Source organism: Malus sylvestris, chromosome 7 (assembly GCF_916048215.2).
Source record: "Malus sylvestris chromosome 7, drMalSylv7.2, whole genome shotgun sequence".
NCBI lineage: Eukaryota > Viridiplantae > Streptophyta > Magnoliopsida > Rosales > Rosaceae > Malus > Malus sylvestris.
In genome coordinates this window covers 13,688,212-13,714,663 of record NC_062266.1, presented here as the reverse complement: position 1 = coordinate 13,714,663, position 26,452 = coordinate 13,688,212, and the positions used below count along the sequence as shown (strand labels likewise).

Here is a 26,452-nt window from a genome sequence, read left to right as displayed (position 1 = left end):
ATCAACATAAATGTTAATGCTAAAGTTCAAGTTGGCACTGGTGTTTTGGTTGGTAAAGGGTCACTTATGATTGAGAGAATGAGGGGAAATAAATACATAAGGGAAGTTATGTTGGTTCTTGAAATTGTAGAAAATCTTCTAAGTGTAGGGCAAATGACTGAACATGGTTATTTCCTATTATTTTGAGATTACAAGGTGGAAGTCTATGAAGATAGAGAGTTGACAAATCTGGTTGTGAGTGTTCAACAGAAAGCAACAGATGCTTTGCTTTGAAGTTTAATTTTGAGAAACAGTTTGCACTAAAGACAAATATTGTGCAGGACTTAGTTACTTGGATCAAAAGATTTGGCCATTTGAACTACAAGAGTCTGAAAATGTTTGAAGAGAAGAACATGGTTATCGGACTACCTGAAATACAAGAGAAAAGTAATGTATGCCAAGGTTGTGCTATGAGAAAACATCATAGGGATGCATTCTAAAAAAAAACAGGCATAGATAGCTAAAGAACCATTGGAACTGGTTCACTTAGATGTTTGTGGTCCAATGAAGATTCAAACATTGGGTGGCAACAAGTACTTCCTAACATTCGTTGATGACTACTTTCGGATGTGTTGGGTTTATTTCTTGAGGAACAAGTTTGAAGTATTTTGTGTCTTCAAGAAATTCAAATCAATGGTTGAATTAAAAAGTGGATACTCACTGAAGAAAATGAAAACTGATAGAGATGAGAGTTCATTTCTAATGAGTTCCATAAGTTTTGTGAAGATCTAGGGATGGAAAGACAATTGACCGTGGCTTACACTCCACAACAAAATGGAGTGGCAAAAAGAAAGAACATGACAATTGTAGAAATGACAAAGTGTCTATTGCATGAGAAATAGTTGCCCTATTAACGATGGGGTTAAACGGTGCATACCTCCGTATACTTATTGAATAGGTGCCCCACAAAACCTCTAGATAGCATTACTCTATTTAAGACTTTTAGTGGAAGAAAGCCAAGAGTGAAACACTTGAAAATATTTAGTTTTGTATGCTACTCACTGATACTAAGTCACCTGAGACATAAATTGCAACCTACAAGAACAAGTGGCATATTTGTCGGTTATGGTACATGTGAAAAAGGGTACACGATTTATAACCTTAGCACAAGATAAATCATGGTATCTAGAGATGTGCTTTTCAATGAAGATGAGAAATGGAATTGGGCGACTAGCATAACTACAAATGTCAGAATTTCACTGATTGACTCATAAAGTGAAGCATCGACTGAGAATGGTACTGAGAATGTTCCCTTGTCTCAGTAGCTATCAAGTAGTACTCATTCTGGTATTCTGGCATTCTAGAATCTGAAACTTATGATATGACACCTCTGAAGTGGAAGAAAGTGAGTGAAGTGTATGAGCACTATAATTTGTGCATTATGGAACCTGAAAGTTATACTGAAGCAACAACTGATGTGTCATGGAATAAAGCTATGGAAGATGAGCTGAGCATGATTGACAAAAACAATACATGACAGTTAGTTAATAGGTCATCAGATAAGCCTGTCATTGGAGTAAGCTTGGTGTATAAAACTATATTGAATCTTGATGGATCAATGTCAAAGAACAAAGCTAGATTGGTGGCTAAGGGTGTCACGCCCCGATCCCGACATACGTTCAGGATTAACACGTGACGTCAACAAATACCCGTATCTCTGACATACCCCGCCTCCGGGATATGTACAAAGCCTAATTCAATACTAGAATTGCTTTACAATTTTTGTATACTTTATGGCTACATCTAACCTCCTCGTTAAACTGCCTACGTACCCTCATTTAGGATCAAGCCATTTGTAGTTCGTCGCTCACAAAATCAAACATGTATCACACTGAGTTCAAGCAGAAAAGCATAGCTTTCCTCAATCATTTATTAGAACCTGATCAACATAAAATTTCTGGACTCAGGGTTACATAGTAAACCCCCATGAAGAATCACGATTTCTCTTCCATACAACAAATAACGCATTATGTCTCAACATGATATCGCAATTCATAACATATAACATATGAAAGAACTGACAAAGCACAAACCGTTCTCTAGCCACATTAATTAACTAATTTGATCAAAATACTAACAATCATTTCCATATCTTCTAAATTCATACTTTATTAAATCATAATCTAATCGTAGAAAATCCCGAATGAGTCACCCAGACGTCCAACATCTTTTCTGACTCAATTCACAAGATTCTCGAAACCATTGTCACAATATATATAAAATTAAGGCTAGAGTAACATAGTTAGGCCAAGCCTACTTCTCCAAATAATGAGATTTTAGACCACTCCACGAAATCCCACAACCTCGGGCTTCTGACCACTCAACGGAACCAAACTAAATATGATCGCCTATCAAATGTACCAAGTAAAACTAATCATCATCACCTCTAGAATGTGTATGGTCCCCCATCGTTGATATATCAAGCAGAACCATAAGCATAATCCCATCATGCAGACAGTGATCACCTATCGCGGATATACCAAGCATGATCACCCTTAGCATATTTATGGTCCCCCATCGCAGGTATACCAAGCAGGACCATCCATGTACCACTACTACATGGTACGATCTCATCATCTCACATTATACCCAATTATACGTATGCACGCTATCGATTCTACATATCAACCAGCATCTAGTCATATGGAGCACAACACAAGGAATTCCCCTAATTACTATTTCTACTAAAAATCTAATAAAGTACCTAACTCATCTCCTGACTTTCATCCCTATCACATACTAGGTAGTAATGCCAAGTTCAAATAGGTATTCAGTTGGCAATCATATCCAAAATATTATCAAACAATTTTTAAATCCCATAATTGTCATAACATTCATTATAATTATCAATCACATTATTAAAAAGATAGTTAAACACATATATATCACAACCTTCATCAGTGCACAAGCCAAATCCTATTTAATAAGCATAGGATGGCTAAATATATATAAATCACATTTCAATAGAAATCATATTTATAAAACCAATTCATTTTCACAATTGATACCAATATAAGAAATTAAGATATAAGAAATTAAGATAATAAGCATATCTCATATATCCAAGTCACTATCTAACCAACATAGGTCCAATGGTCACACGTCGTCGCATGAGCCGCCGCGGGTGGCAGTCGGCTGCCCCGACTCGCTGGAAAAATTCAACTATTTTTAAAAAATTACCAAAAATTACAGAAATGAAGATCTCAAGGAGTAGAACAAGCTTTATACTTATGGCCAAGTCCAATTTGGCCGGGAAGGCCCTCAAATTGGCTCGCACCTGTCGAAACCCTAAAGTGGGTGTCTTTCAATTCGGCTCCCCTTGGTGTTTCAACGCCCCAACCACCAATTGGGTCTTGTTCCTGGGTCTAAAGGAAGTTGATTAAGGATGATGGTGAATGGTGATACTTACCTGAATGACGAATCGCCGTCGAGAACCCCCGGTTCTCCGATGGAGTTCTACCCGAATTATACCTTAAAAACCCTTGATTTTTGGTGGAGATGGAAGGAGGAAGGTAGCTGAGTAGGTTGCAGGTGATGAATGGGTGCAAAACACCTGAAAAATGAAGGATTTTGGCTTGAAATTGGCCGGGTTGAAACCCTTTCTTTTTGTGAGTGCATGGATTGACAAAAATTTACCCGGGGGGGGATCCTTTCCCTCTTTTTCTTTTCTTCTCTCGCCACTCCCATGGCTTTCTTTTTTTTTTTTTTTAAGCAACACGACTTCAAACATCTGTAACTATACCCTTATAATCCGGACTCACAAACAGCTTTCGCCTATGCATTCGTGACTTCGAGACCTATTCGAAAACGTTTTGTGACCTCGAAAGGTCAACGAGTAATAATGATTTTCCAAACTTCACTCTTCGTAATTAGTTTAATTGAAATCTAATTTCAAATAAATTAATATAATTTCTCGAAAATAATATAAATCTCAATAATACAAATATATAGATTATAACAGTGAAATCCAAGAATGGGATTTCACAAAAGGATATGCTCAAAAGCCTGGAATTGATTACAATGCGACTTTTGCACCAGTTGCTAGGCTTGACACTGTCAAGACACTATTGCTTTTGCTGCTCAGAAAAGTTGGAAATTGTTCCAATTGGATGTTAAATCAGCCTTTCTAACCAGAAGGCTATGTGATTGAAGGAAAGGAAGATAAGGTGTACAAATTGCATAAGGCTCTCTATGGTTTAAAACAAGCTCCCAGAGCTTGGTATGGGGAGATTGATTCATACTTTACAGAGTGGATTTCAGAAAAGCTCAAGTGAGGCAACACTCTATACAAAGTGCAATGCAAATGGAGGAATCATTATTGTCTCCATTTATGTAGATGACATACTCTACACAGGGAATGATTTTGAAATGATTCAGAAATTCAAAGAAGATATGATGATCAAGTATGAGATGTCTGATCTTGGTTTGTTGCACCATTTTCTGGAATGGGAATTATGCAAACTGATACCAGCATATTCATTCACCAGAAGAAGTATGCAACTCCCTTGCTTAGCATGTTTAGATTGTAGGATTGCAAAACAGTGAGCACACCATTGGTTCCAAATGAAAAATAGAGAAATGAGGATAGGAGTGGACTTGCAGATGAGTCAAAGTACAAACAAATTGTTGGAAGCTTGTTGTATCTCACAGGAACTAGGCTGAATTTGATGTATGCAACTAGTTTGTTAGTAAGATTCATGCACACTCCTTGCAACAAATATCTTGGTGCAGCAAGAAGAGTCTTAAGATATGTGCAAAGAACTTTGGAGTATGGTTTAAAGTATGAAAAGGAGAAAGGGGCAGTCCTAATAGGATACTGTGACAGTGATTGGAGTGGCTCATGAGAAGCACATTAGGCTATGCATTCTCATTTGGGAGTGGAATGTTTTCTTGGGCCTCAGTAAAACAAAGTTGTGTTGCATTATCCATAGCAGAAACTAAATATTATCAATGCATCAGAGGCAACCACTCAAGCTATTTGGCTTCGATTTGTTTTGGAAGACTTTGGTGAAATGCAAACCTAAGCAACACCACTATGGTGTGACAATACATTTTCCATTGCAATCACTAAGAACCCTATTTTCCATCAACGAACAAAGCACATTGATAGAAGGTACCATTTTATCAAGGATGCACTGTAGCAAGGAAAATTTGACTTAAAGTATTGTTCTAGAAATGACCAAGTAGCTTGACATCTTTACTAAGTCTTTGTCAAGAAAAAGTAACTACTATTTGAGAAGTATGCTTGGAGTAAAATCAGTGCACAATTTAAAGAGGAGTGTTGAAATGTAAATGTGTTCACTGATTTATGTTGAATGTCGAGGTGTAATATAGTTATTGGAGAGTGTTGGTTAAGTAGCTCATGAGCTAGAGGAATGGCAGTTGTAATTAGCTCATAGGTTATATTAAATAGAGAGTTGACATTGATTGATATCTGTAGCTCTCTCTCCTCTAACGATAATATGCTTGTACTGTTGTGAGCTCACAAGCATAGTGTACGAATGATCAATGAAGCATCACCAGAGTAACATTCTTAGAGTGAAGGAATTTCCAGATTTTGTTCTTCCAATTTTGTGCTTCCATTTGTTCTTTCATTTTTTTACACTCATCACAGAGCATTTAGCTACAAATTTTAACACTTTGCACCCCTTGGCCGCTTGCAAATCTCTAACGCCTATCATGAATTGCCCACATCCAGTGCACCTGATCCATCGTCATCCTTGTTGAACCGTCAATGTACCTGTATGAACCCTGGAACTCGCCCGTACCCAGAAGTTACCATCTACACCTGTTGTCTGACGAAGTCGTAATGCTTGCACCACTTTTGCTGCTGCAATTTTTCAACCTTGCTTGAAACCCAGAAGAAGAAAAAAAAAAAAACTAATTGCTACACTTGCATGTTTGTGCTTTTTAATTTTTTTTTTTGGAGAAGAGAGGAAAAAACTGAAGAAAAAAAAAAGAGAAAATGAAGAAAAACAACTAGGCCACTAGTTGTTTTGTTTTGAGGGTCACATGGGCTGTTGTGATTTATTTGAAGCTTGTTGTTGGGCCCTAAGTTTTTCAGAATGATTGTTGTGGAGTTTGCTTGCCCGTCAATGCCGTCACTCAAGTCTTGGACTGGTGAGCATTTGAATGACAGTTTTTGGAGTTTCTGAAGGTGTTTTGTTTGTTTGTTGCCGTAGTTGGGATATGGGAATTATGTTCCTTTAGTAACGGGCCATTCATACGCCTTCTTTCCATACTCCCAACATCCGTTCGTTGAATCTGTTTGCTAGAATATGCTTGCATTTTTGCCTATTGGAATCTGCATGCCTGAATCTGTCTGTCATCTGCCATCTAAATCTATATTCATTAGCCACCAATCTGAATATGGAATCTACCTGTCCGCCTAACGGAGCTTGCCTGTCTAGGCCAAACTTAGGTTCATTTTTAATGTTTGGGTTTGGGATGGTTTCTTAGTTTTAGCTCTCTATAAATATAAGTTGTAGTTTAGTATGAGAACAAGTCAGTCACAATGCAATTCTCGAAGTTGTAGTCGTTTCGACAATCTTGTTTATTTATTTTGCATTAATAAAATAATGTTCATAGCCATATTTCGTTTGTCCATTTTTATTTTCAACTTTATGCATTTGTAGAGTAAGAGAAATCTCTCTTTGTAAGAAAAAAATGAGCCTATTTTGCTCCCCACCATTAATTGAGAGTAATGGTTACCACCTCTTTGATTACCGTTAGATGAGTTTGATTTAACTTATTTACGATACAAATATCAAAATTTAAATTCATATAACTACAATCAATAGGGTGGTGAGGCGAAAATATTTCCTAAATGAGACAACATGATCACGTTCACCACACAATTTGATAGGTGAAATGATTTCACACATCTTTTTATTTCTTTTGCAGATTCAGGTTTTCTTTCATGTCCATTCATATTTGATTTATTCAATTTTATAAACAAACTGAAATGCACAGGAAAAAGAAAATGTGCGAAAATCATTTCTTAGCAAGTCACTTTTGAATGGTCTTAAATACTTTCTTTTTTCTCAACCAATAGCAGGTGTATGTGGAGTTACATTTCCATAATCATTCTTAAAAAAAAAAGAAGTTATTTAGCCAAATCACAAAGCGTTTCTCCAATTTGTTATCGTCACCATTATTTGAAGGGAACTTTAACGAAAAGCACCCGGTACTGTTCACTTTTCGTTAAAACTCTCTTTAAATAACTTATCACTTTAGTTTATGACAATGAAATGAATAAAAGTAATCCCTGAATTTGTCCACCATTGTCATCCTATGAAAAATTTGTCAATTTCCTGATTAAATTGTCACGTGAACGACCACGTGACCACCTTTGAAGGTATTTTAGTCAAACCAACTCCACTTAACAAGAATATTGACTAGTTTTTCACAGATAGACCAACATAATTTAAGGTAAACAAACTTATGAACCACTTATATCGATTTTTATTGTCAAAGACAAAGTAAAAAATATCAATCTCAAAACCATTTTAGCTCAAAAACCAAGAAAATGGTTATGAATAGAATGGGTCAGATTCGTACTTCTCGTACCGCAGAATTAGATGATTAAGAGAGAATTATCAATTTAGTTGTTACATAAATCTATGTGTATATTGGCTTTTTGTATAGATGAACCTCAAATATTAGGGACTTAAAAATTGAGACGATCAAGATCACGTTGTTAAAATAACCAAAATATATAACACGATATAAAATGAATGCTCTTAACCATTTGAACTATAAGTTCTTATGGCTCGCCATATATTTGGCAAAGAACATGATCGTAAAGTTGCATTCGACAATGTTTTACTTGTACTGTTCCAGACTCCTAAGACCATGATAGTTAAAAAGCATATGATTAGGAATTATTCATTAGATTGGGATCATATAAGTTGCTGAAAAGCTGTATACAAACCATTCCTGTACAGAAACAGAGAAAGCACTTACATGTCATGCAGATTGCGATATTGTAGAAGATAACGTGTTAACAGACATGGGTAAATATAACGATAAAAAAAAGGTCGTACCCAGTGCACAAGGTTCCCGCTTTACGCAGGGTCTGGAAGAGGTGACATGGGTAAATATAACGATGATAGAGAAAAATAAAAAATGATAGAGATAAGGCAATATCTGATCATCCGCTACCCAAATGTGTTCTCGCCACTGTATGTAACATAAAGAAATCCATCTGCATCCTTCTTTTCATCATATATGGTAGACATTATTGCTCCTGCAAAAAATATGAAATATAGTCCTCATAATCTTTGAGAAAAAAGTGGGCACGATGTCATAACTTCTACAGATCCAAATATTATTGAAAAATTTAAGATTATATCTCACAATCTTACTGAACATCTTTCCAATTGACTGTACAGGAATAACACACTTTACCATGACCAATTGACCATAATCCATGATTGGTCATGGATTAAACACAAATCAGAGGGAGGGAGACGGAGTGAAGTGACCACTAGATACCTGTGGCTGGGAGGACATTGTCTACAAATATGAAGATTGCCTTTTCTGCACTCAGTTTAATTCTCTTGCGGATGACATGGACAAATTGACCCACAGTCAAATCAGCTGGAACTAGGTATCTGCTACGTACCAAATGAAGTTATTAATATATTAAAAGCAGTTTAGCATTAAGTACCGAATACAACATATAGATTTGTACTGATAATAATAGAGAGAGCTTTAGAGCAAGTCCACCCATTTGTAAAGGGAAAAGGCACTATTCACAAATATATTTTTTTAATCTTTTTATACTTTGTAAGTTTGTTCCATGAAAATAAAATGATTGTCTAATTTCAATAATATATTTCAAATCAAAGGAATGAAGAAGATGGTTAGGGTATTTTTTGTTTTTTCAAAACTTTTACCCTTAGAATAATCCTAGCTGTTGAATTTCAAAATTATTTGTTGGATGCCCCAGTTTGCACCACGTGGCACGTGTAAAAAAAAAAAAAATTCAACGGTCAACAGTCCATACCACCAACTGACGGTTGGAAATCCAACGGCTCAATTTGGAGGAAAAAGGGGCCACTTGGCCCAATTGCCCTTTGATTTTGCAACCGGTGGAGATGATTTTTTTTGGGTCGGGGGCAATTCAACCCACATGCCAAGGCTTCCATAGCACCGGTGGAGTTGCTCTTAGCCAACTAAGAATATTCATTACAAATAGGAAGTAATGTGAAACTGGTGCTTACTTTTTCCTGTCAATGTTGGGAATATCGCTTCTCTCTGCCTTTTCCACAATCACCTTCAAAGAACAAAAGATATAATTAAATAGAAGCAACGATTGGCATACCACAAGTGTGTTGATGCATTTGAACCGATATTACTAGTCATGTACAATGGTACTATTTAGAAAGAGATGAAGAAGTTCCATAATCTTGAGGGCTAACATTTGCAGACAACTCATATTTTCATACAATGCATCCTGGTAATGTTACTGATCTAAGTGGATGATAGTTCTATGATTTTCAATGACAATTCATGATTCAGCCATTCCCTTTGATATACCAAATGAACATATAAATTTAAATTATAATAAATCCTCACAATTTCCATTACATGCGTTATTAATCCTCTACACTCCAACATTCCATGAAACAAAGCACAATAAGCCCAACATATACCAAAGCAGACCATTTTTGTTATACCACCCTCGATGGAAAAATCGCAACAATATTTATGAATTTTCAAGCTCGCTCATAACAGACCAAGGTTAGGCTCTTTTACGGGAAAACAAGTAAATTATGATCTTTGTACCCCTTTATAAAAGTAAAGGCAGTCAGTCTCTCAATAATTTGCAGTATACTGATACAAAACATCTATTATAACAACAAGGTGCACAGGGAAACAGATCATCAACATACTACTTTCAGTCTAAAACTTAATCGCGTATGAAGGCACCTCGACACCCTAGTTCTGCTACTCATCATATCCAGGAAATGAAGTAAATAACATGAAAAAAATAATAAATATCCATAACAGGTACAAATACACCTTTTAAGTGTTGAGAAAACTACTCAAACAATGACCTTCAGCAGAATTTGTGCATCTTGCTTGAGACTACAATACCTAGAATTTTATGCGGAAGCAAGCACCAAGAAACCTACAGTGCTATCCCACATTTTGATAGGCACGTTGCTAATTGAAGTTTTTACTTGAAACACGAATTCCTTCAATGCAGTGTGAAACTGATTACTATGCGGGTTACAAAATTATAAAACATGATTGGAGCTATGAAGTGTCAATATACACCCAACTAAGTGTTTAAGAGGCGGAAAAGAGAACTTATATGATAGAGAAACACTAGACATTAAAAAATAGCAAGGTAATAGCAAAATTCGGTACACAAAGATAACTGTGAACGAGAATATGTCAAATTAAAAGATAAAAGCTTGGTCCTTACTGGAATTCTGTCTGAATATTTCTCTCTAATCCTTGAGGCCTCAGCCTGTCTCTTCTCTGCATTTAAAAGATACAGCACAATTAGCAACTGATTCCGCAGACTTGTAAACATCACAATTATAAATTCTGAAACTGATAAAATTGAATAGACTATACACAAGGCATAAACAAATTCAGCATATGAACACCAAAAACTTACCAAATTCATGTGCTTGCTTGAAGCTGCTTTTGGTCATAATTCTACAATCCACTGCATAAAAGGGACCAAACAATAACGGCAAACTATATATATAATCTGCTCAAGAAACCCAAAAAATAAAATCAAATTAAAAATTGAGTAGAAGTCATGATCAAAGTCGTAAAATTCAAGAAAACATCCAAACCCCAGGAAAAAAGAACAAATTCTTTCAGAAAAATCAAAGAAATTCAATCAGGTAAACAATCAATTAAGTACCTGATTCCCTTGGATGCCCTGAATAAATATAACAATCCAAGATAAACATTAACAGTCCAAAGTTATAATTTTCCAGTTTCTTTCTTCTTATTCTCGGGAAACAAACAAATCCAAAAACAAATAATTGAAGAAAACTTACAGAAAATATTGGGGAGGAGTGACAGACAATCTGCTGAGTTCTTCACTTTGCAGACAAGAGACGGTGCCTTCTCATCGAGTTCATGTAAGTATTGCCCCGCAATTTAATAATCGGTTTTGTCTTCTCTTTCTTCGGTGAGGTTTGGTCCACCGGGTGGCGACCAATGAGATCTTGGCATATCAGACTAGGACCGGCTTCTCTGCCCTCCCATTTTTCATACACTATCTTTTCCTATTTTGTACGGTCACGGTTAAGCGACGTCAACATTTTATATTGATTTTTTTTATAGAGATAATAAGACAAAAAAAATAGTAATATAAAATATTAACGTGACTTAACCGTGACAGCATAAATATGAGAGAATGATAATTTATGGGAAGTGGGGGCAGAGAAGTCACGTCCATCAGACTAAGACCTAGTTTGGGAGTGAGGTGCTTAAAAAAAAAGCACCCATGAAAAAAAGCTGTGAGGGTTTTAGGTGTTTGGTAAACTGAAAAAAAAAGGGCTTATTTTGGAAGCTGCTGTAAGAATAAGCTGAAATCAAAGGAAAAAGCTGAAGCTGCTATTTGTAGCTTTGGAAAACTGGCTTTTTTTCAAAGCACACGGAGCTACAGTGCTTCTTTAATGAAAAGATCCACTATTAGACTACTTTTTTTTTCCAAAAGCACTTTTACAAAAAAGTTTACCAAACACTCTGCTGATTTTTTTCACAGCCGCTTATTCTCACAGCACAGCCGCTTATTCTCACAGCAGTTTTTTTTCAAAGCACATTAATACCAAACCAGCCCTAAGAGATTGGTCCCATTGAAGGCAATATTGGCTATCGTGTATTGACATTTTAATACTACGACTTAGGTGATTTCTAACCGGGCCGTCCATAGGATCATAAATCAAAGGATAGTTTTTTTTTTTTTTTTTTTTTTTTTTTTACACAAAATTTATATCCAATAAAGGTTTGGGTAAAAAACTCTTGGGACCTACGTTGATGCAATGCATGACATTAAATATAGTTTTTATGTTAAATTTGATTGTTTGTGGCTTTTCATATTTCAAAGATATGTTTTATTAGGTTTCTAGTAACCATAATAGTTAGTAATAGGTATTTATCCTACCAATGTTTGCAATCTCTCTATTTAAAGGACTCCATATGTATATTTTGCTTTGTGCAATTGAAGTGAGTGATTTCTCCTTCCCCAATCAAGCATTTGGCTTGATCATGTGAGCAAATCCACGATTAGCGACGTGAGATAGCTCCGTTGCCCCTGGTTGAGTGATTCTCAGGTTATCTATCCCTCGTCTTTTCGAGACCCTTGGTCTTTCCTGCATGGTACCAAAATCCAGCCATATGCCCAGCGGACTGACCATCTTTAGCCAGCTAGCCCCTTCAGTTGGGCCTAGTTAGAATTTTTATTTTTAAAATGAAATTAAAAATTCTAATTTTTTCCTATAAATACCTAAAACATTTATACACCATTTCTCACATCTTTTTTACCGTTTCATACACCATCTTTCTTACTTATTTTATTTCAATTCTTCGCATTCTATCCACTTCAAACACTCTTTTCATACACACCCCTACCTCTTCCAATAATCTTTCCTTTAATTTTTTCAATAATTTTCAAACGGCGACATCTTCAACTGGTACTTAAAATATGTCCGGAACTCTATTTTAATATGATAGTTTAATTCAATTAATCAATAAAATTAAAGAACAAACTTAAAATAATAAATTATTTAGGGGGCAAAAATAGACCCCTCCAGTTGGAGATGGTATATAAATATGACATGACACTGTTTATTAAAAAAATATTTTTTTTATTTTGTAGGGCTATAATCTGGATGGGGACAAAATATTGCTCCTTCGGTTGAAGATGACCTTAGTATTACGATTTGAGCACTTAAGTTTGAATTTTGTGGATCGAGAGTTCTTAATTAAATCTCACCCCTTAGTTTAAATATCTAATTGGTGTGTGTGTGTCTATATATATATATATATATAATTGGTGGAAGTTTCAAGTTGTGTCTAATTTTAAGATCGAAATATTTTGCAGAGTGTTGAAGGTTTTAGTGTGAGGCACTCGAGGAATAGGGTAAGTAACATTTAGAGATTGTTTGATAATTATTTTATTTTTAACTTTTCATTTTCATTTTTTTTTAAATTTAAATAGTTACTAAAAAAGTTTTTTTTTTATTAAACTGGAATTACTCCAAAGCAAAGCTAAAATACACCAAAAAAACCCACACTCATATACCACCCCGGGCCCCCACCACATCCCGAGCTCAACTCCATCGTAGCATGATATTGTCCGCTTTGGGCCTCGACCACGCCCTCACGGTTTTGTTTCTGGGAACTCAGATGATAACTTCCCAGTGGGTCACCCATCATGAGATTGCTCTCGCACGAACTCGCTTAACTTCGAAGTCCTAATGGAACTTGAAGCCAGTAAGCTCCCAAAAGTCTTCGTGCTAGGTAGAGATGGGAATATACATATAAGGCTTATAGGATCCACTCCCTTGGACGATGTGGGATGTTACAATTCACCCCCCTCAGGGGCCCGACGTTCTCGTCGGCACAGATCCGACCAGGGATTGGCTTTGATACCAAATTGTCACATCTCGGCCCGAGCCCCCACCACAGCTCAGGCTTGACTCCATCGTAGCACGATATTGTCCGCTTTGGGCTCTGATCACGCCCTCACGGTTTTGCTTATGGGAACTTAGACGAGAACTTCCCAGTGGGTCACCTATCATGGGATTACTTTCTCGCAAACTCGCTTAACTTCGGAGTTCCAATGGAATCCGAAGCCAGTGAACTCCCAAAATGCCTCGTGCTAGATAGAGATGAGAATATACATATAAGGCTTACAGGATCCACTCCTCTGACCGATGTATGATGTTACACACATAGAGGACAAACAACGCTACAAACCAGAAAAATAACATACAACAGAGTGATACAGGGTTAAAGACTAACACAGTCAACAAACACATGTCATCCTAAATCACTCCAACACTGACTCTAATTAATGTGGACAAGGTAGACCATCTTTGTTCAAAATATGTACAATCGAAGATGGGGGTCTTTCGACCCAAGTATAATTGCTCATCGCCGAGTACTTCGCAGAAGCTAATCTGTGAGCCACCATATTGGCAGATCGAGGAACCCAATACCATCTACACTGTTGGAATGACCCCTTCAGCTGCATAGCTTTCCAAAGTATTGGAACTGCCTCCCACCTTCCCTAATAAATGGAATTGCATAAGCTAGAGACAACTTTCCTTGAATCTGATTCAATTATAACCTTCCCTAACTCCAAATGATTAGCAAGCTTGCACCTTTCCAAAATAGCTTTTGCCACAACTTCTTGCACTCCCTCTGCCAAAATACTTTGCTTCCTAGCAGCAATAAATTTGACATTAGAGTCTCTGATCACCGTGGCCACATATCATTTTTTCGTTGTCGAGATCCAACTTGTATCAACATTTATTTTGTACCATAAAATCTTAGGTGGAGACCAAACCAAGATTGATTGAAAATCTCGAATCAAATTTGCTTGATTACCTGGAGAAGTTCCCGATCCCAAAGCAACCATGTTCGACCTTTTGTTAGCCTCCATGCAGGTAACACGACCACAATTAATTTTATGAATTACCTGCAAAGACAACATAGTTTTCTGATTGAAAATAGCATTACATCTCTCCTTCCATATATTCCAACATGTGAAAGCCACTTGTGATAAAATTCGGTTCTTATCTTGCTTACTTCTCATATTAGCATTAATTAAAGAATATAACCAATTTTCAAAAGTATCAATTTCATTTCGATTCACCTTGTAATTAAGTTGACCTCCAAACCAGACAGGCTGAACCCATTGACACAACAAGAACAAATGCTCCACCTATTCCTCTTCCTCATTACATATAGGGCAAGTAGGAGAGAGAGCAACATGTCATTTAAAGAGATCCAACCTGGTTACCAGAGCTCTATGAAGGATTTGCCACATGAAAATTCTGATCTTTGGAGGGACCTCCAGCTTCCAAATACTCTTCCAAACTTGTTTGTTTATCGAAACAAGTAAAGATGATCTCCTAAGCCGAATAGGAGCCTCCCTGCTATGAATCCAATGATAACCAGACTTAACCGTATACTTAGCCTCTTCTCTGAGGCCAAGTGAATCAATCATACAGGAATGGTCTCCAATTTGTACCTCTTTTATCTGTTCCATCTCACGTTAAGCCACACAATAACTAATGGGTTGGAGGTCCCATTCATGAGAAGATGGCCTAATTCTGGAAGTAAAAGTTTCAGTTTCCAATTTTAACAAAAAGTAAAAAATGATGACGAAATGGCTCCTAAGCAAATTGTTTTAACTGGCTATATGTTTTGAAAGCAAATTTAGGATTAAACACTTGGAGGTGAAATTCTATGGTAGCCTTTAATAAATATTAGGTATCAATATCATTTAAGTTAAACGATGATAGTGTAATGCAATCACGTTAAGTGTTTATAATATTTTACCTTTACAATGTAATATGATTATGGTAAGGTTCTCATTACTAACACATCATGACATTACTTTACTTTAGTCTAAAGAAGGGATTCTAATTGCACTGGTCAAATGAACAGTGTTTTGTGATGGATTTTGAGTTATTTACAAAATTGCCATCGCTTCTACACTTCAGATTGGAAATTTCAATTTATTTACGAAATTACCACCACTTCTCCCATGCACGTGTCGGCCATCGTAGAAAGGGTGTTCCGTCGGTCTCATCAGAGTGGGTTGAGGGCAGGCAGAGTGACAGAGGGTAGGTCTAGGGTTTATCTCTCTCCCATCATCTTCTTCTTCTCCATCAAAACCCTGATTTTCCCTATCCGATTTTTCCTATTTCTCAACATACCCACCTCCCCTCTCAAGTCTCTAGCTTTAGCCGGCCGCAGCTCGACCAAACTAACCCAAACCCTCAAATGGGCAGCCCACCCGAACCCATCACCGTCCATCCCCATCATCACAGCTTACTCCACCGACCCACCTTCCCTCCACCACCTCTGCACCCAAACCAACGTCCAAATGCATTCTCTTGCTTTGTTTTTGGAATTCGTTTTTAAATTTGATATCTTTTTTGAAGCGGCTGGAAAGAGGTCGCATGAAAATTTCTCTTCTGGGAGTTATGGAGGAGTTGAGAAGGAAGAACAGAGTCTTCAGCAAAGATTCAAAGCTGCTTCGCTTTCTTTCTCAAGTGTTTCATCAAGGAAGAAGATGGTCAGTTAGTTCTCTATTTTTCAAAAAAAAAAAAAAAAAAATCATGATTTGAAGAATTTTTGGGAAAGTTTTGAGAGTTTGAGCTTATGAATTCATGTTTTGCAGAAACCAAATGAACCCAAGATCCGGATTCCCAAAACTTCAGGACCCGTAGAAGAGGAATAGGCCATTGAGATTATTCTTAATGCATGCTGAAACAGAATCTCAACAAGACATTACGCTGCTGATTTAATCATCAACTATAGTATTGTGGTCTGAATTTTTTCTTATTAAATTCAGCTGATATTTTACCCATATTAAAATCTGTATGTGCAGCATTCGTTTTTGAGGTCTCTAATCCCAGAGTCTTTTTTGTCAAATCCTTTCAGTAAATTAGCATGTCGAATCACGTTTGTTGATCTTTTTTCGAAAGCATGTTCACTGAGTACACTACCTGCATAATACAGGCTTATATAATACAAGCTTAAAAAGATATCAGAATTTATGTTTGGGAATGAGCTTCCTGCCAAAAGAGAGGTAATTGTCTTATATCTTCTTCTTTCTTTGTGTTTATATTTATTTTTCCTGAGTTGTGTTCAAAATTGACAAACAAGAACTACAAAGGCAGCTAAGAATATCCAGCAATCCATTAGCGGTTGAAGAATTAATTGGCTGTATATCTTGGATTTGTAGCGTTTTCGTTTCAGAAACATGTGAGACTTTATTCACCATGTATATCTGTGCAATGTATATCCCTTATATATTTATTGTACAAAATATTAGTTCACTTACAATTTAATTCTATTTATCGTTGTCGTATCTTTTCAGGGTAAACAGTTAATGTTGAAGTTTATTGATACTGCAATTTTTAGTTCTATTCAATAATACTTTTAGTTATGCCTGCTCAAATTTTGGTTTCTAGAAACGCTTTTAGCCTTACCAAAGCATTCCCAAACACACTCTTTAAGTTGATCAATCATTTGTTTTGTTCAACATGGCACGTTGCTCTTTAATATTTATGTGTATTTGTTAAAAATTGAATCACTTGATTAGGATGAGAACTTCAGTTTTGGGTTTTGTTCCATAGGGACCCTGGTTGTTCATTTATATCTTTGTGAATTTTGCAGTGAAATTAAGGAGAGGATTAAGAAGACCAAGTAAAGAAGAGGTGTGGTTTTGGCGTGGTTTTGCAATCTATGACTGCAGCTGTGACAAAGCTTTTCGTAGTGGTTAGGATGGTAAAAGTTTAAAAATGTCTAATTTTATTCACATGTGTATTCTTTTTCATGTGCATAAGCAAATGTACGTGCATAAGCAAATGTACGTCCATAAGCAAATGTACATGCATAGGCATGGTGTGTGTTTTTCTTCTTTGATTTGCCTTTATTTTTATTGAGATTTGGTCAGTATTAATTGGATATTTATATTTTAGACTTTACTCCTTATGTGGTTTTAGGAACCCAACATGTGAAGGGTTAATTCTATTTTTAGATTGAAGTAATATAAAGGGTGTATAATTTGGGAAGTGCCTTCAATTCTACTCTCATCTCTAATATGAATATATATTACAACCTTGGCCCTGAGTAATCCAAAAGCTAAAATCACACCCTCTCAATCTGAACTTCATCGTAGATGTACTCTTTTTCCCTCTTAATTGCTTCTTAGGGCTTCTCTGTTTTGATTTTCATCATCCAATTTGTTAAATTTGTTGTTAATTTCAGGGTACTACCAGTTTGCTGCTGACTCCGATTCCACACTTCAGAAAGGTACGCCTCTAATTTATGATAAATTTTGCTAATTTTCTTCTATTGATTTGGAAAGGTATGACTCCAATTACTTTGTTTTCCACAGCCATCTTAACATCTGCATCCCCAATTGTAGAACAAAAGCTAATCCAATTGCTAATCTTAGCATTTACATCACCACCATTATCTTTCGATTTTGAGTGCCTTTATTGAATAGAGGACAACTACACAGATTTATATCTTCAATATACAAATATCAGCACTGATTTCTTTTGTTTACTAAATACGTGCATAATCTGTGGTTCGTTTGAATTTTGATATATGTCAAACTTATAATACAGGTACTGTTGTGAATTAAGCTGCATACTAGCTTAAATTCAACCTGCAAATGACAATCATGCAAAATGGAATTGAAGAGAATGAAGAAATCGAAGGAATAAAGAACTTGCTAATTTTAGAAATAGCCGTTAGACTTAGAATTGCAATGGCTAGTTTAGTTTCTACTTTTAGTAATTAGAGCTATTATTCTTATCTGTTTTTGGATTGTACTGTGCCATTCGATCCTCTCCCAAATGGAGAGGATCCTAGCCTCCAATGGCGTGAATGGCTGGAGATGTGTCCTTTCTCCCTAAAATGTAGGATCTGGGCATTTGATTGTTTTTGGGGTTATAGACTTGTATTTTCTTCTTCGATTTCAATTTAAGAAAATCTACTGAGCATTCACTACTCTCTGTGTTCATCCTTCTCTACCATTTTATCTACCATAAAGCTTCAACCTTTATTTAGACCTGGTATTCGTGTCGTGTTTTCCGTGTTCGTGTTGTTTTCGTGTTATACCCGATATCTTAACGGGTCGTGTTGTGTAACAACCGTTAAAATAAACAGGTAAAATGACCCGACCCGAAATCGACCCGATAATATTAACATGTAATATGATCCGATCCGTTATCCGTTAAGGAAAATATATTTTAAACTAATAAATAATCAAATAAAAAACATAATACTAAATAAGTATATACATATCATATTGTCACATCCAAAACATAAAACATATTTTTCTTTTAAGTATATTTTCACTTACCTAAAGTCTTTAATAGTTTATTGAAACGTGATATCAAAGATCTGAACCGTTCATCTTCTTACATTTGTCATATGATCATGTTTTCAAAAAAGAAAATTTAAAAAATAAAATTCAGTAAGAAGAATAAAGCGTAAATGGCAATCAACGGTTAAATATAAATTTAAGGTTTATGAATTATAGTGTTGGATTTCGAAGTTGACCCCTTCATGAAAGTTGTAAAGTTTGTCACTATGAGTGATTGTATATTTTTTTTTACATTTTTTACACTTCTACAATAATTATTATTAATTTTATTATTTCCCTCAAATAAAAAACATTATTCATGAAGGTTTGGAGGATTTTAAAAATCTAAACGATAATGTAAGTGTAAATCATGAGTGTTTATATATTCTTTCACATTTTTCATACTTGTATGTATGTCTTCTTAGTTCTTGCCTATACAAATACTGTATTAGTTTATTTTAATTTTGGACAACAACATGTTAAGTAAAATTTATCCTAGTAATGATAACAAGGAACTCCCATAATAAATAATGACTAAAACTTTTTTTTTAAACTTATATAGAATAATAATACAAAACTATATATTTAATATAGAATATATTGTATATATTAATATGGCTATTGTATTTTATAAGAAATCTTTTAGTAATTAAACTTTAAAATTATCAAAATAAATTTTTTTCTTAACGGGTTGAAACAGGTTACCCATGTGTTACCCACGTGTATACCCGTTAAGAATAACGGGTTCTTTATGGGTCACCCGATAAGTTATTGTATTGACCCGAAACTTGTTATTTTCAAGTTGTTTTCGTGTCTTGTCAGAAACTGCTGGGTCTACCTTTATCTGTTAAACAACCTAAGAAACCATGCCTGATACCATTTGAACAGGTACTAGGACGTTGTTTGGAACAGAGTTGGAGGTGACGATGTGGTGGAAAAGTATGTCCTCTTACTTTCCTCTCTACCTAGCATATTACATAATCTTTCCAACTTTGACTAAAATTCATATCCACAACTCATTTGCAGGCTACAAGGACTGGATATAGAGTAATGGTCCAATAAAGGTTTTAGAATGGTAAATGATTGCAAAAGCAACATGGAATTCAATAGTTGATATTTTGACTATAAGATGATTTTCATCCCTGCCTTAATTCACTTAAATCATGTGATTTCATGCCTCTTTTTGTTCTGATTCTGAGAGTTTGGGATGGATTGTGGTTTAAATTTTTGCTTTGATATGCCTCTAGACAGCCACCACCACCACCGGTCCAAATCTGACGGCTCGCGCTGTAGCATCTGCGTGAATGTCCCCGCACAACTGGACTCCGGGACGTTTTCCAAATAAACTCCAGATTCCAAAGGGTGCGGCTGAAAGGGTTGAATCTGAGGCAATCAAATCCAATCCAGGGAAGAAATTGGATAGTTTCTGAGGTGTGGCTTTCTATTTTTAATCAAGTTTTTCTTTTTACGAAATTGTAAAACCACTTCAATTTTTCAGCAATGGTGCTTGCAAACTGCGCAGGCTAATCCGGAGAATACAGTTGGGGTATTGACAATGGCAGGCATAGGGGTTCGGGTTTTGGCTACTCCAACCTCTGATCTTGGCAGGATTTTGGCATGCGCGCAAGGTATAGTTCTCAATTCATAACTAATTTGTTTGTGTGATTTGAATTCAAAAGTTTATATGTTTATCTTATTTGTAGAGTTAAATAGCTGATGAATCTTTATCAATGAAGCAGTGTGAATGATCATTGTCTAGGGGGAACATTATAATCCAAAGCTGTAACTTGAGTTTTGGAGTGAAATTCAAAAAACCTTTAGTACTAAACTAGAAATTGTAACCGCGCGTTGCTGCGGGATTGAAAATTATATGAAATGTTATACAGCTTTATTCTTCTCATAAAACAAATATAACAGAAGTAAGTTTTTGATAATTAGATAACGGAAACTGGGTGTAAAAGTGGCAAAGTAAATGTAAGCGGTGAAGCTATCCTAATTATGTCCCTAATCATCTTTATTCAACACGGCCTTGAACAAAGAAGCAAACATTTCAACTTTGGTGATTGAGCATGAACTTCAGCACGGTAATTAGAAACTGAGGGCCATTTCCTTGCGTTGGCTACCTACAAAATCTCCAACTTAAAAATAAATGACATGATACAGCAACGTACTTTCTAGGTGACACCATATAAACGTTGCTAGTCCAAACGCAATAGTGTAATATTACAGTATAGAATATGAATTTAAAACGTTCAGTTTACCCCCCAACCCATTGTTAGTCTTCCTTTCGCGTATATGTCCTTCCCAAAGTTTCCCATAATATGATCTCAAACTACTGCATCGGCGTATGGCGTATCTTTCTAATTTCTAGACCATCTTCTAAATTCATGAAAAAAAATAGATACATAAATAAAAACACTTAAAAGAGGGTCAGTAAAAATTTTAATGAAGATGAAACGCAGAAGTAGAACCAAATAAGCCACATTCCAACTTTCACAATTTTACGTTAGAAAAATAATCATATAATCATGATTGGAAAGCTTAAATTTAGAAATGGTGCAGAATTAACACTTCAAAATATTCATTAAAGAAACTCAACAAAGGGTAGAATGTTTCTAATATTTATATTTTATACCAAAAATTAGTCTTCTGGAAAAGCGAAAAAACACAGATCGGGACATGAAATATATAAAATTCGAGTAATAGGTACGCAGAAGAGTCATTTAATGGTGATTGTTCGACCAAATTTTGTTAAGCAATCACATGGATTATGCATGTGATAATAAGTATCATGTAGAGCAATGTCTATCCCATAATTTCCTAGGACTATTCTAGTGAGTCTTCCTATGGTGAACAAAAAGATGAACCCTAAGCCAAAGCTAGATGATTGTAACAGTCAGATAATATACTCACTGGAATGTTGAACTTCAATGATTCAACTATACGCCAAATACTTAAACAAATATATATATATATATATATATATTTACTGAATACAAATATAAAAAGGCAAGTAAAAGAATCCATGAATATCCATATTGTGTACCAAGTTAGTAAAAATATACTCTAACATGACCAACTCAAAAGAAAGAGATTGCTTCACTCAATATGTTAGTAGAGAAACAATTTCTTACATATTTCAATAAATCCAGAAAAATGGTTCATACATTGATTCAAAACCTTAGATCATCACTGTAAAGGACCAGTGGTATTATGTGTGTAGATGTAGAGACTAACCCAAAATTAAGACACTTTACCTGACCACCGACGAAACAAAAGGCTCAAAAATAGGATTTGAACTTGGATTTGAACGATGACTACTACCTCGCTCTGAGCTCAAACCTGGCAATTAAAGAAGATACCATGAATTTTGAGACATGCAATTCAATTATGAAATAAACGACTGAACTTTCAGACATGGAATCCGAAATTAAGCTTCACCATAGTAATATGGGACGGACTTAAAGACTTATTGAGGTTGCAGAGACTAAATCAGAAATAATTTACCAAATAAATAAGCCATCAGTTGGACCATGGTGTAATCATAGCATATATTATGACCACATTAACTGAACATTGTTTGTAAACAAAATATGCAACGCAAATAAGCTTACACAAAAACCTTCCAAAAACAGCAAGATGTCATTTAATTGTTAAGTAACAAAATTATAATACCAAAAAAATAACTTATTGAAGACCCATATCTATTTATTTCACCCAAAATAATTAAAAAGAAAACTTATGAGCGAAAAAATCCCTAATCTAAAAAATTCAGCCCCTAATGTTACAGGCCAAATTAATTGATGTGAAAAAAACCAAAAACTGAGAATTGGGTTTGAGGATTTTACAGATGAAACATTGGAGTAGTGGACAAACTCCTATGCTTCCTCTTCCTCTAATTAAAGTTTAGTTCTCTAGTGAAGTGGTGTTAAGTTTAAGTAAATGTCAAAAAGGAAGAACTTTGCAAGAGAATACAATATTATTATGATGAAAGTCAATAATTACACATTGAAATTATATAGCGGAAAGAAACCGTACTAAATTTGAGGCCCAAACGATCAAACTTTCGAGCCCTTCCTTTCTCAATATTTTCCAGCAACCAAACAAACTTTAAAAGAGCCTGTAGAACCTAGAGCAAGCATTAAAGAAAGTCAACAGTGCAGGGCATACACGTTTGCCAAAATAAAAAAGGAAAGATGTTTCCCTAGCTATATTTCAGGAATCTAAATATGTCTCCTCCCTTGATATGAAGAATATATAGTAATAGCTTATAATTTGTTTAACAATCTATAGGTTTTAACAAACAATTAAAATCAATCGTTTTTAGAGATGAGACTAATGCTTCAATTGCATCTTTCTGTGTAATTGAAAGTAGAAAATGGGAAAAAGTTAGAATGTTTACCATTTAACCTGAATAGCAGGCCTCGTAAATTTCCCTACTTATGCTAAAAGATAATCAACAAAATCAACTTTCATCACATTTGAACCTAAATCATGGTTAACTTATGATAGTTACCATTTCTTTCTATCATTACTGAGATTTGCAGATTATGAGATTAAATAAATATTTTGCAGATTATGAGATTAAATAAATACAGATACCAAGGAGAAATACCTTTGGCTTGCTTTCGGGTTTTACAACGGCTGCAGGTACATATTTCCCTTGACAACTTCATATGTGCTACTTTGTATTTCCTTGTAGAAGTACAGGATCGGATAATTTCTGGCACATCTGTAAATGGCACAGGAATTAATCCTAAACAATATTAAAGCAATAAATTGAAATCCCCAATTCCCCATCCACAAATAATTGGAACAAAAATCCCATCTCTGATTATGTGATTATCCTAAGTTTTATAAAATCTACTCTACTAACATCTGAACATTGACAATAAGAACTTACCAACTTTTGAGCAACTGACATCTGAAGAAAAAAAATGAATTGAGAAATTAAGGTATTGTAATGCAAAACTAAAAATTCTGAAGGAAAAAGGTGGAACTAAGAAATCATGCCATCAAACAAATTTGAGAAAAAAGGGGAACTAAATTTAGGTTGAATAGAGATGAGAGTGTTCGTGGCTAGAATTTCCGTTGGGGATGTTTCCTAGCCGACAAGCACACAGCTCTCCGAGAGGTTGGCGCCAGTCGATACTTTCTGTCGGGCTTCTGCTTCACTGGTGGGCTTGTTGGGCAAAGCTTGTCGGGCAAGGCTTGTTGGGCAAGGCTGAAAGAGAAGGACAGAGTTAACTTTGAAATGTGCCTTTGTGGGGCCTCAGGTATAGGCCTTGAGGCTCACAATCAAGATTAACTTTTAAGTGCTCAGGCGTGCCACTGCCATCTTCAACATGGCAGATGTAAAATGGATGTTGAGTTTTAGTTGTATATATATCCGAGAGGCTGTTTTAGTTATGAAATGTGCCTTTGTGGGGCCTTAGGTGTAGGCATTGAGGCTTCCAATCAGGAACTAACCCCGTACTTGAATATATAATGTTTGTTTCATTGATTACAGAAGTATTATGCCTATTATACTTCTGATTACCCGAGCCCGAAAAGCCGAAAGAATCCAAATAGGTGCCTTTGTAGGGCCTTAGGTGTAGGCCTTGAGGCTTCCCATCAGAATTCATTTTATGCTCAAACGTTCTATGATAATCATAATATAATAGAAATAACACTAAGGGTTAGGTAGATTACTTGCGCCCCAAGTAACGTCGGACTTCTTGTTTATCAAAGATTGTCGTGGATGAGTTAAGTCCACATAAGGTTCTTTTTTATGCCTTGAGACCAAGGACTTTTAAATGATCAATCTTACATGCCCGAGGGCTTAGAACTTAGATCTGATTTAATCTGCGAAGACATATTTAAATCGGATTCAAGAACTGAGGAGCCTTTTTAATCATCAACTTGCCAAAAATAACTTGGATACAACTGGAAGTATACAACATATTGCTAGACTATTGAATGAAAAGACAAAAAGAAAAAGGGTCGGGCAAGGTTTCACCTTGTCGGGCAAGGCTGATCATCTTGCAACTTCCTATCTTTGTGGTTTATCAAGGGGTTTGAGAGCTTAGAAAGAGGGGTAAGGAGATGGGTTTACAAAAGGAAATCGATATTACAACAAGTTCTAGACAAGGTAGCAGAGCTATTACGAAGGTTTTGGGTGAGGGTTGATCCCGAAAGGGATGAAGACTTGGGCTAACTACAGCTTCGTTGAAGGCAAATCTGGTTTGAGGAGAGTTTATGCTTGTATTTGTTTGTTTGATTGAGTGTCCTTATCTTTGATTTCTCTTTCTTCTTTTATAGACACTTCGGCTTGGCCTCCTGTAGTAGTAATCTTGCCCGAATGCAACTTGAAGGGCAATGACTCATCAGCTTTTTATTTGTACTGCCACTATAAAGTGCTTTTGGGCTGATTAGCTGGCTGGTCTATACCACTTGACCTCTAAGTAGGTGAGCAAGTGGTTTAAATGGTCTGCACCTAGTTAGAAAAGGGCCTCTCCTGCCTTATGGGCTTTGGCTGGGCTTCGGGCTTTTCTCATTCTAGACTTTTTTCTTTTGGGCCAACTCTTTCTTGAGCCCAAAGTTCAAGTTTTAACCCAAACAATGCCCCCTTCAATTAATATTCAGACTGGAACTCCAGGCGCCAATATTAATTGAATAGCCACATGCGCCTGTATCCTTGTTCTTGGAACTTGTATCTTCTGGTTGAGATCAACACAACCCGGAGTCTCTTGATCTTCCCACGACTCTTGAACTACCTTCTGATATTCCTATAAATTCAGGCTCAAATCATCTTCAACCTTATCTGTTATCAACCTTGAGCGTTTTTGCCTCCTTAGTTTTCTTCCCAAAACTATGAAATGAGTTATTCAGGATTCAAGTGGAGTTTCCTAAAACTTCCTTTTCGTGAGAAAAAGAGTTTTCATCAGATAACTACTATCTCCAACACCTTTGGTTAAACATCCCGCTATCCCCAACACCCTTGGTCAGGTGGTTTCTTCATGAAGGCTTGCCTTCCTACTCGTTGCTATGACAAGTCAGGCTTCACCATCATATATGGTGATGACTCTGTCTGAGGATCCTCTACCAAGCTCATCTTGGCCGCACAACCCGATCACCTGATCAGATTTTATCCATGAAGACATCGGAAAACCAGCTGAGACACCATTGCATTCAGAAGGAATCGAACATAGCACATCAGAATTGAATCTGTTGTAAATTTCACCAATTTGTCGAAATGAAATAAACATTATCTTTAGCAACTTTGTGTCTTTCTGTCTTCTTGAATGATTGATGAACATACACTGCACTTGGGTA

At 35.9% G+C, this 26,452-nt stretch overlaps 1 protein-coding gene and 3 long non-coding RNA genes across 11 annotated transcripts; 2 read left to right on the top strand and 2 right to left on the bottom strand.

Annotated features, from left to right (window-relative positions):
- Window positions 1-7,901: 7,901 nt before the first annotated feature.
- Window positions 7,902-11,220, bottom strand: LOC126630541 (autophagy-related protein 8f-like). 5 transcript variants are annotated; one of them, XR_007626028.1, is made up of 8 exons: window positions 11,070-11,213; window positions 10,931-10,948; window positions 10,676-10,771; window positions 10,478-10,533; window positions 9,267-9,319; window positions 8,536-8,654; window positions 8,085-8,287; window positions 7,902-7,977 (listed from the first exon to the last, which is right to left on the bottom strand). XR_007626028.1 is itself a non-coding variant. In XM_050300656.1 (7 exons), exons 3-7 carry the CDS (start codon window positions 10,710-10,712, stop codon window positions 8,199-8,201), a joined length of 354 nt encoding a protein of 117 aa, XP_050156613.1. In that variant the 5' UTR covers window positions 10,713-10,771; window positions 10,931-10,948; window positions 11,070-11,213; the 3' UTR covers window positions 7,902-8,198. The 5 variants fall into 5 exon arrangements, 4 of the variants coding, with proteins under 4 accessions (XP_050156613.1, XP_050156615.1, XP_050156616.1 ...); XM_050300656.1 differs by having other exon boundaries at window positions 7,902-8,287; XM_050300658.1 differs by having other exon boundaries at window positions 7,902-8,287; window positions 10,676-10,726; window positions 11,070-11,191.
- A 4,674-nt stretch (window positions 11,221-15,894) lies between these two features.
- LOC126629261 (uncharacterized) lies at window positions 15,895-17,552 on the top strand. The gene is made up of 3 exons (XR_007625692.1): window positions 15,895-16,330; window positions 16,436-16,846; window positions 17,437-17,552. It is a non-coding gene; the product is annotated as an uncharacterized LOC126629261 (long non-coding RNA).
- Window positions 17,553-17,776: 224 nt separating this feature from the next.
- LOC126629262 (uncharacterized) lies at window positions 17,777-20,873 on the top strand. Of its 4 annotated transcripts, XR_007625694.1 has the most exons (4): window positions 17,777-17,943; window positions 18,031-18,075; window positions 20,027-20,077; window positions 20,165-20,873. It is a non-coding gene; the product is annotated as an uncharacterized LOC126629262 (long non-coding RNA). The 4 variants fall into 4 exon arrangements; XR_007625693.1 differs by having other exon boundaries at window positions 20,027-20,873; XR_007625696.1 differs by lacking the exons at window positions 17,777-17,943; window positions 18,031-18,075 and adding an exon at window positions 18,101-18,395.
- A 2,314-nt stretch (window positions 20,874-23,187) lies between these two features.
- LOC126629263 (uncharacterized) lies at window positions 23,188-24,131 on the bottom strand. Its single transcript, XR_007625697.1, has 3 exons — window positions 24,042-24,131; window positions 23,754-23,870; window positions 23,188-23,267 (listed from the first exon to the last, which is right to left on the bottom strand). It is a non-coding gene; the product is annotated as an uncharacterized LOC126629263 (long non-coding RNA).
- Between the last annotated feature and the right edge of the window lie 2,321 nt (window positions 24,132-26,452).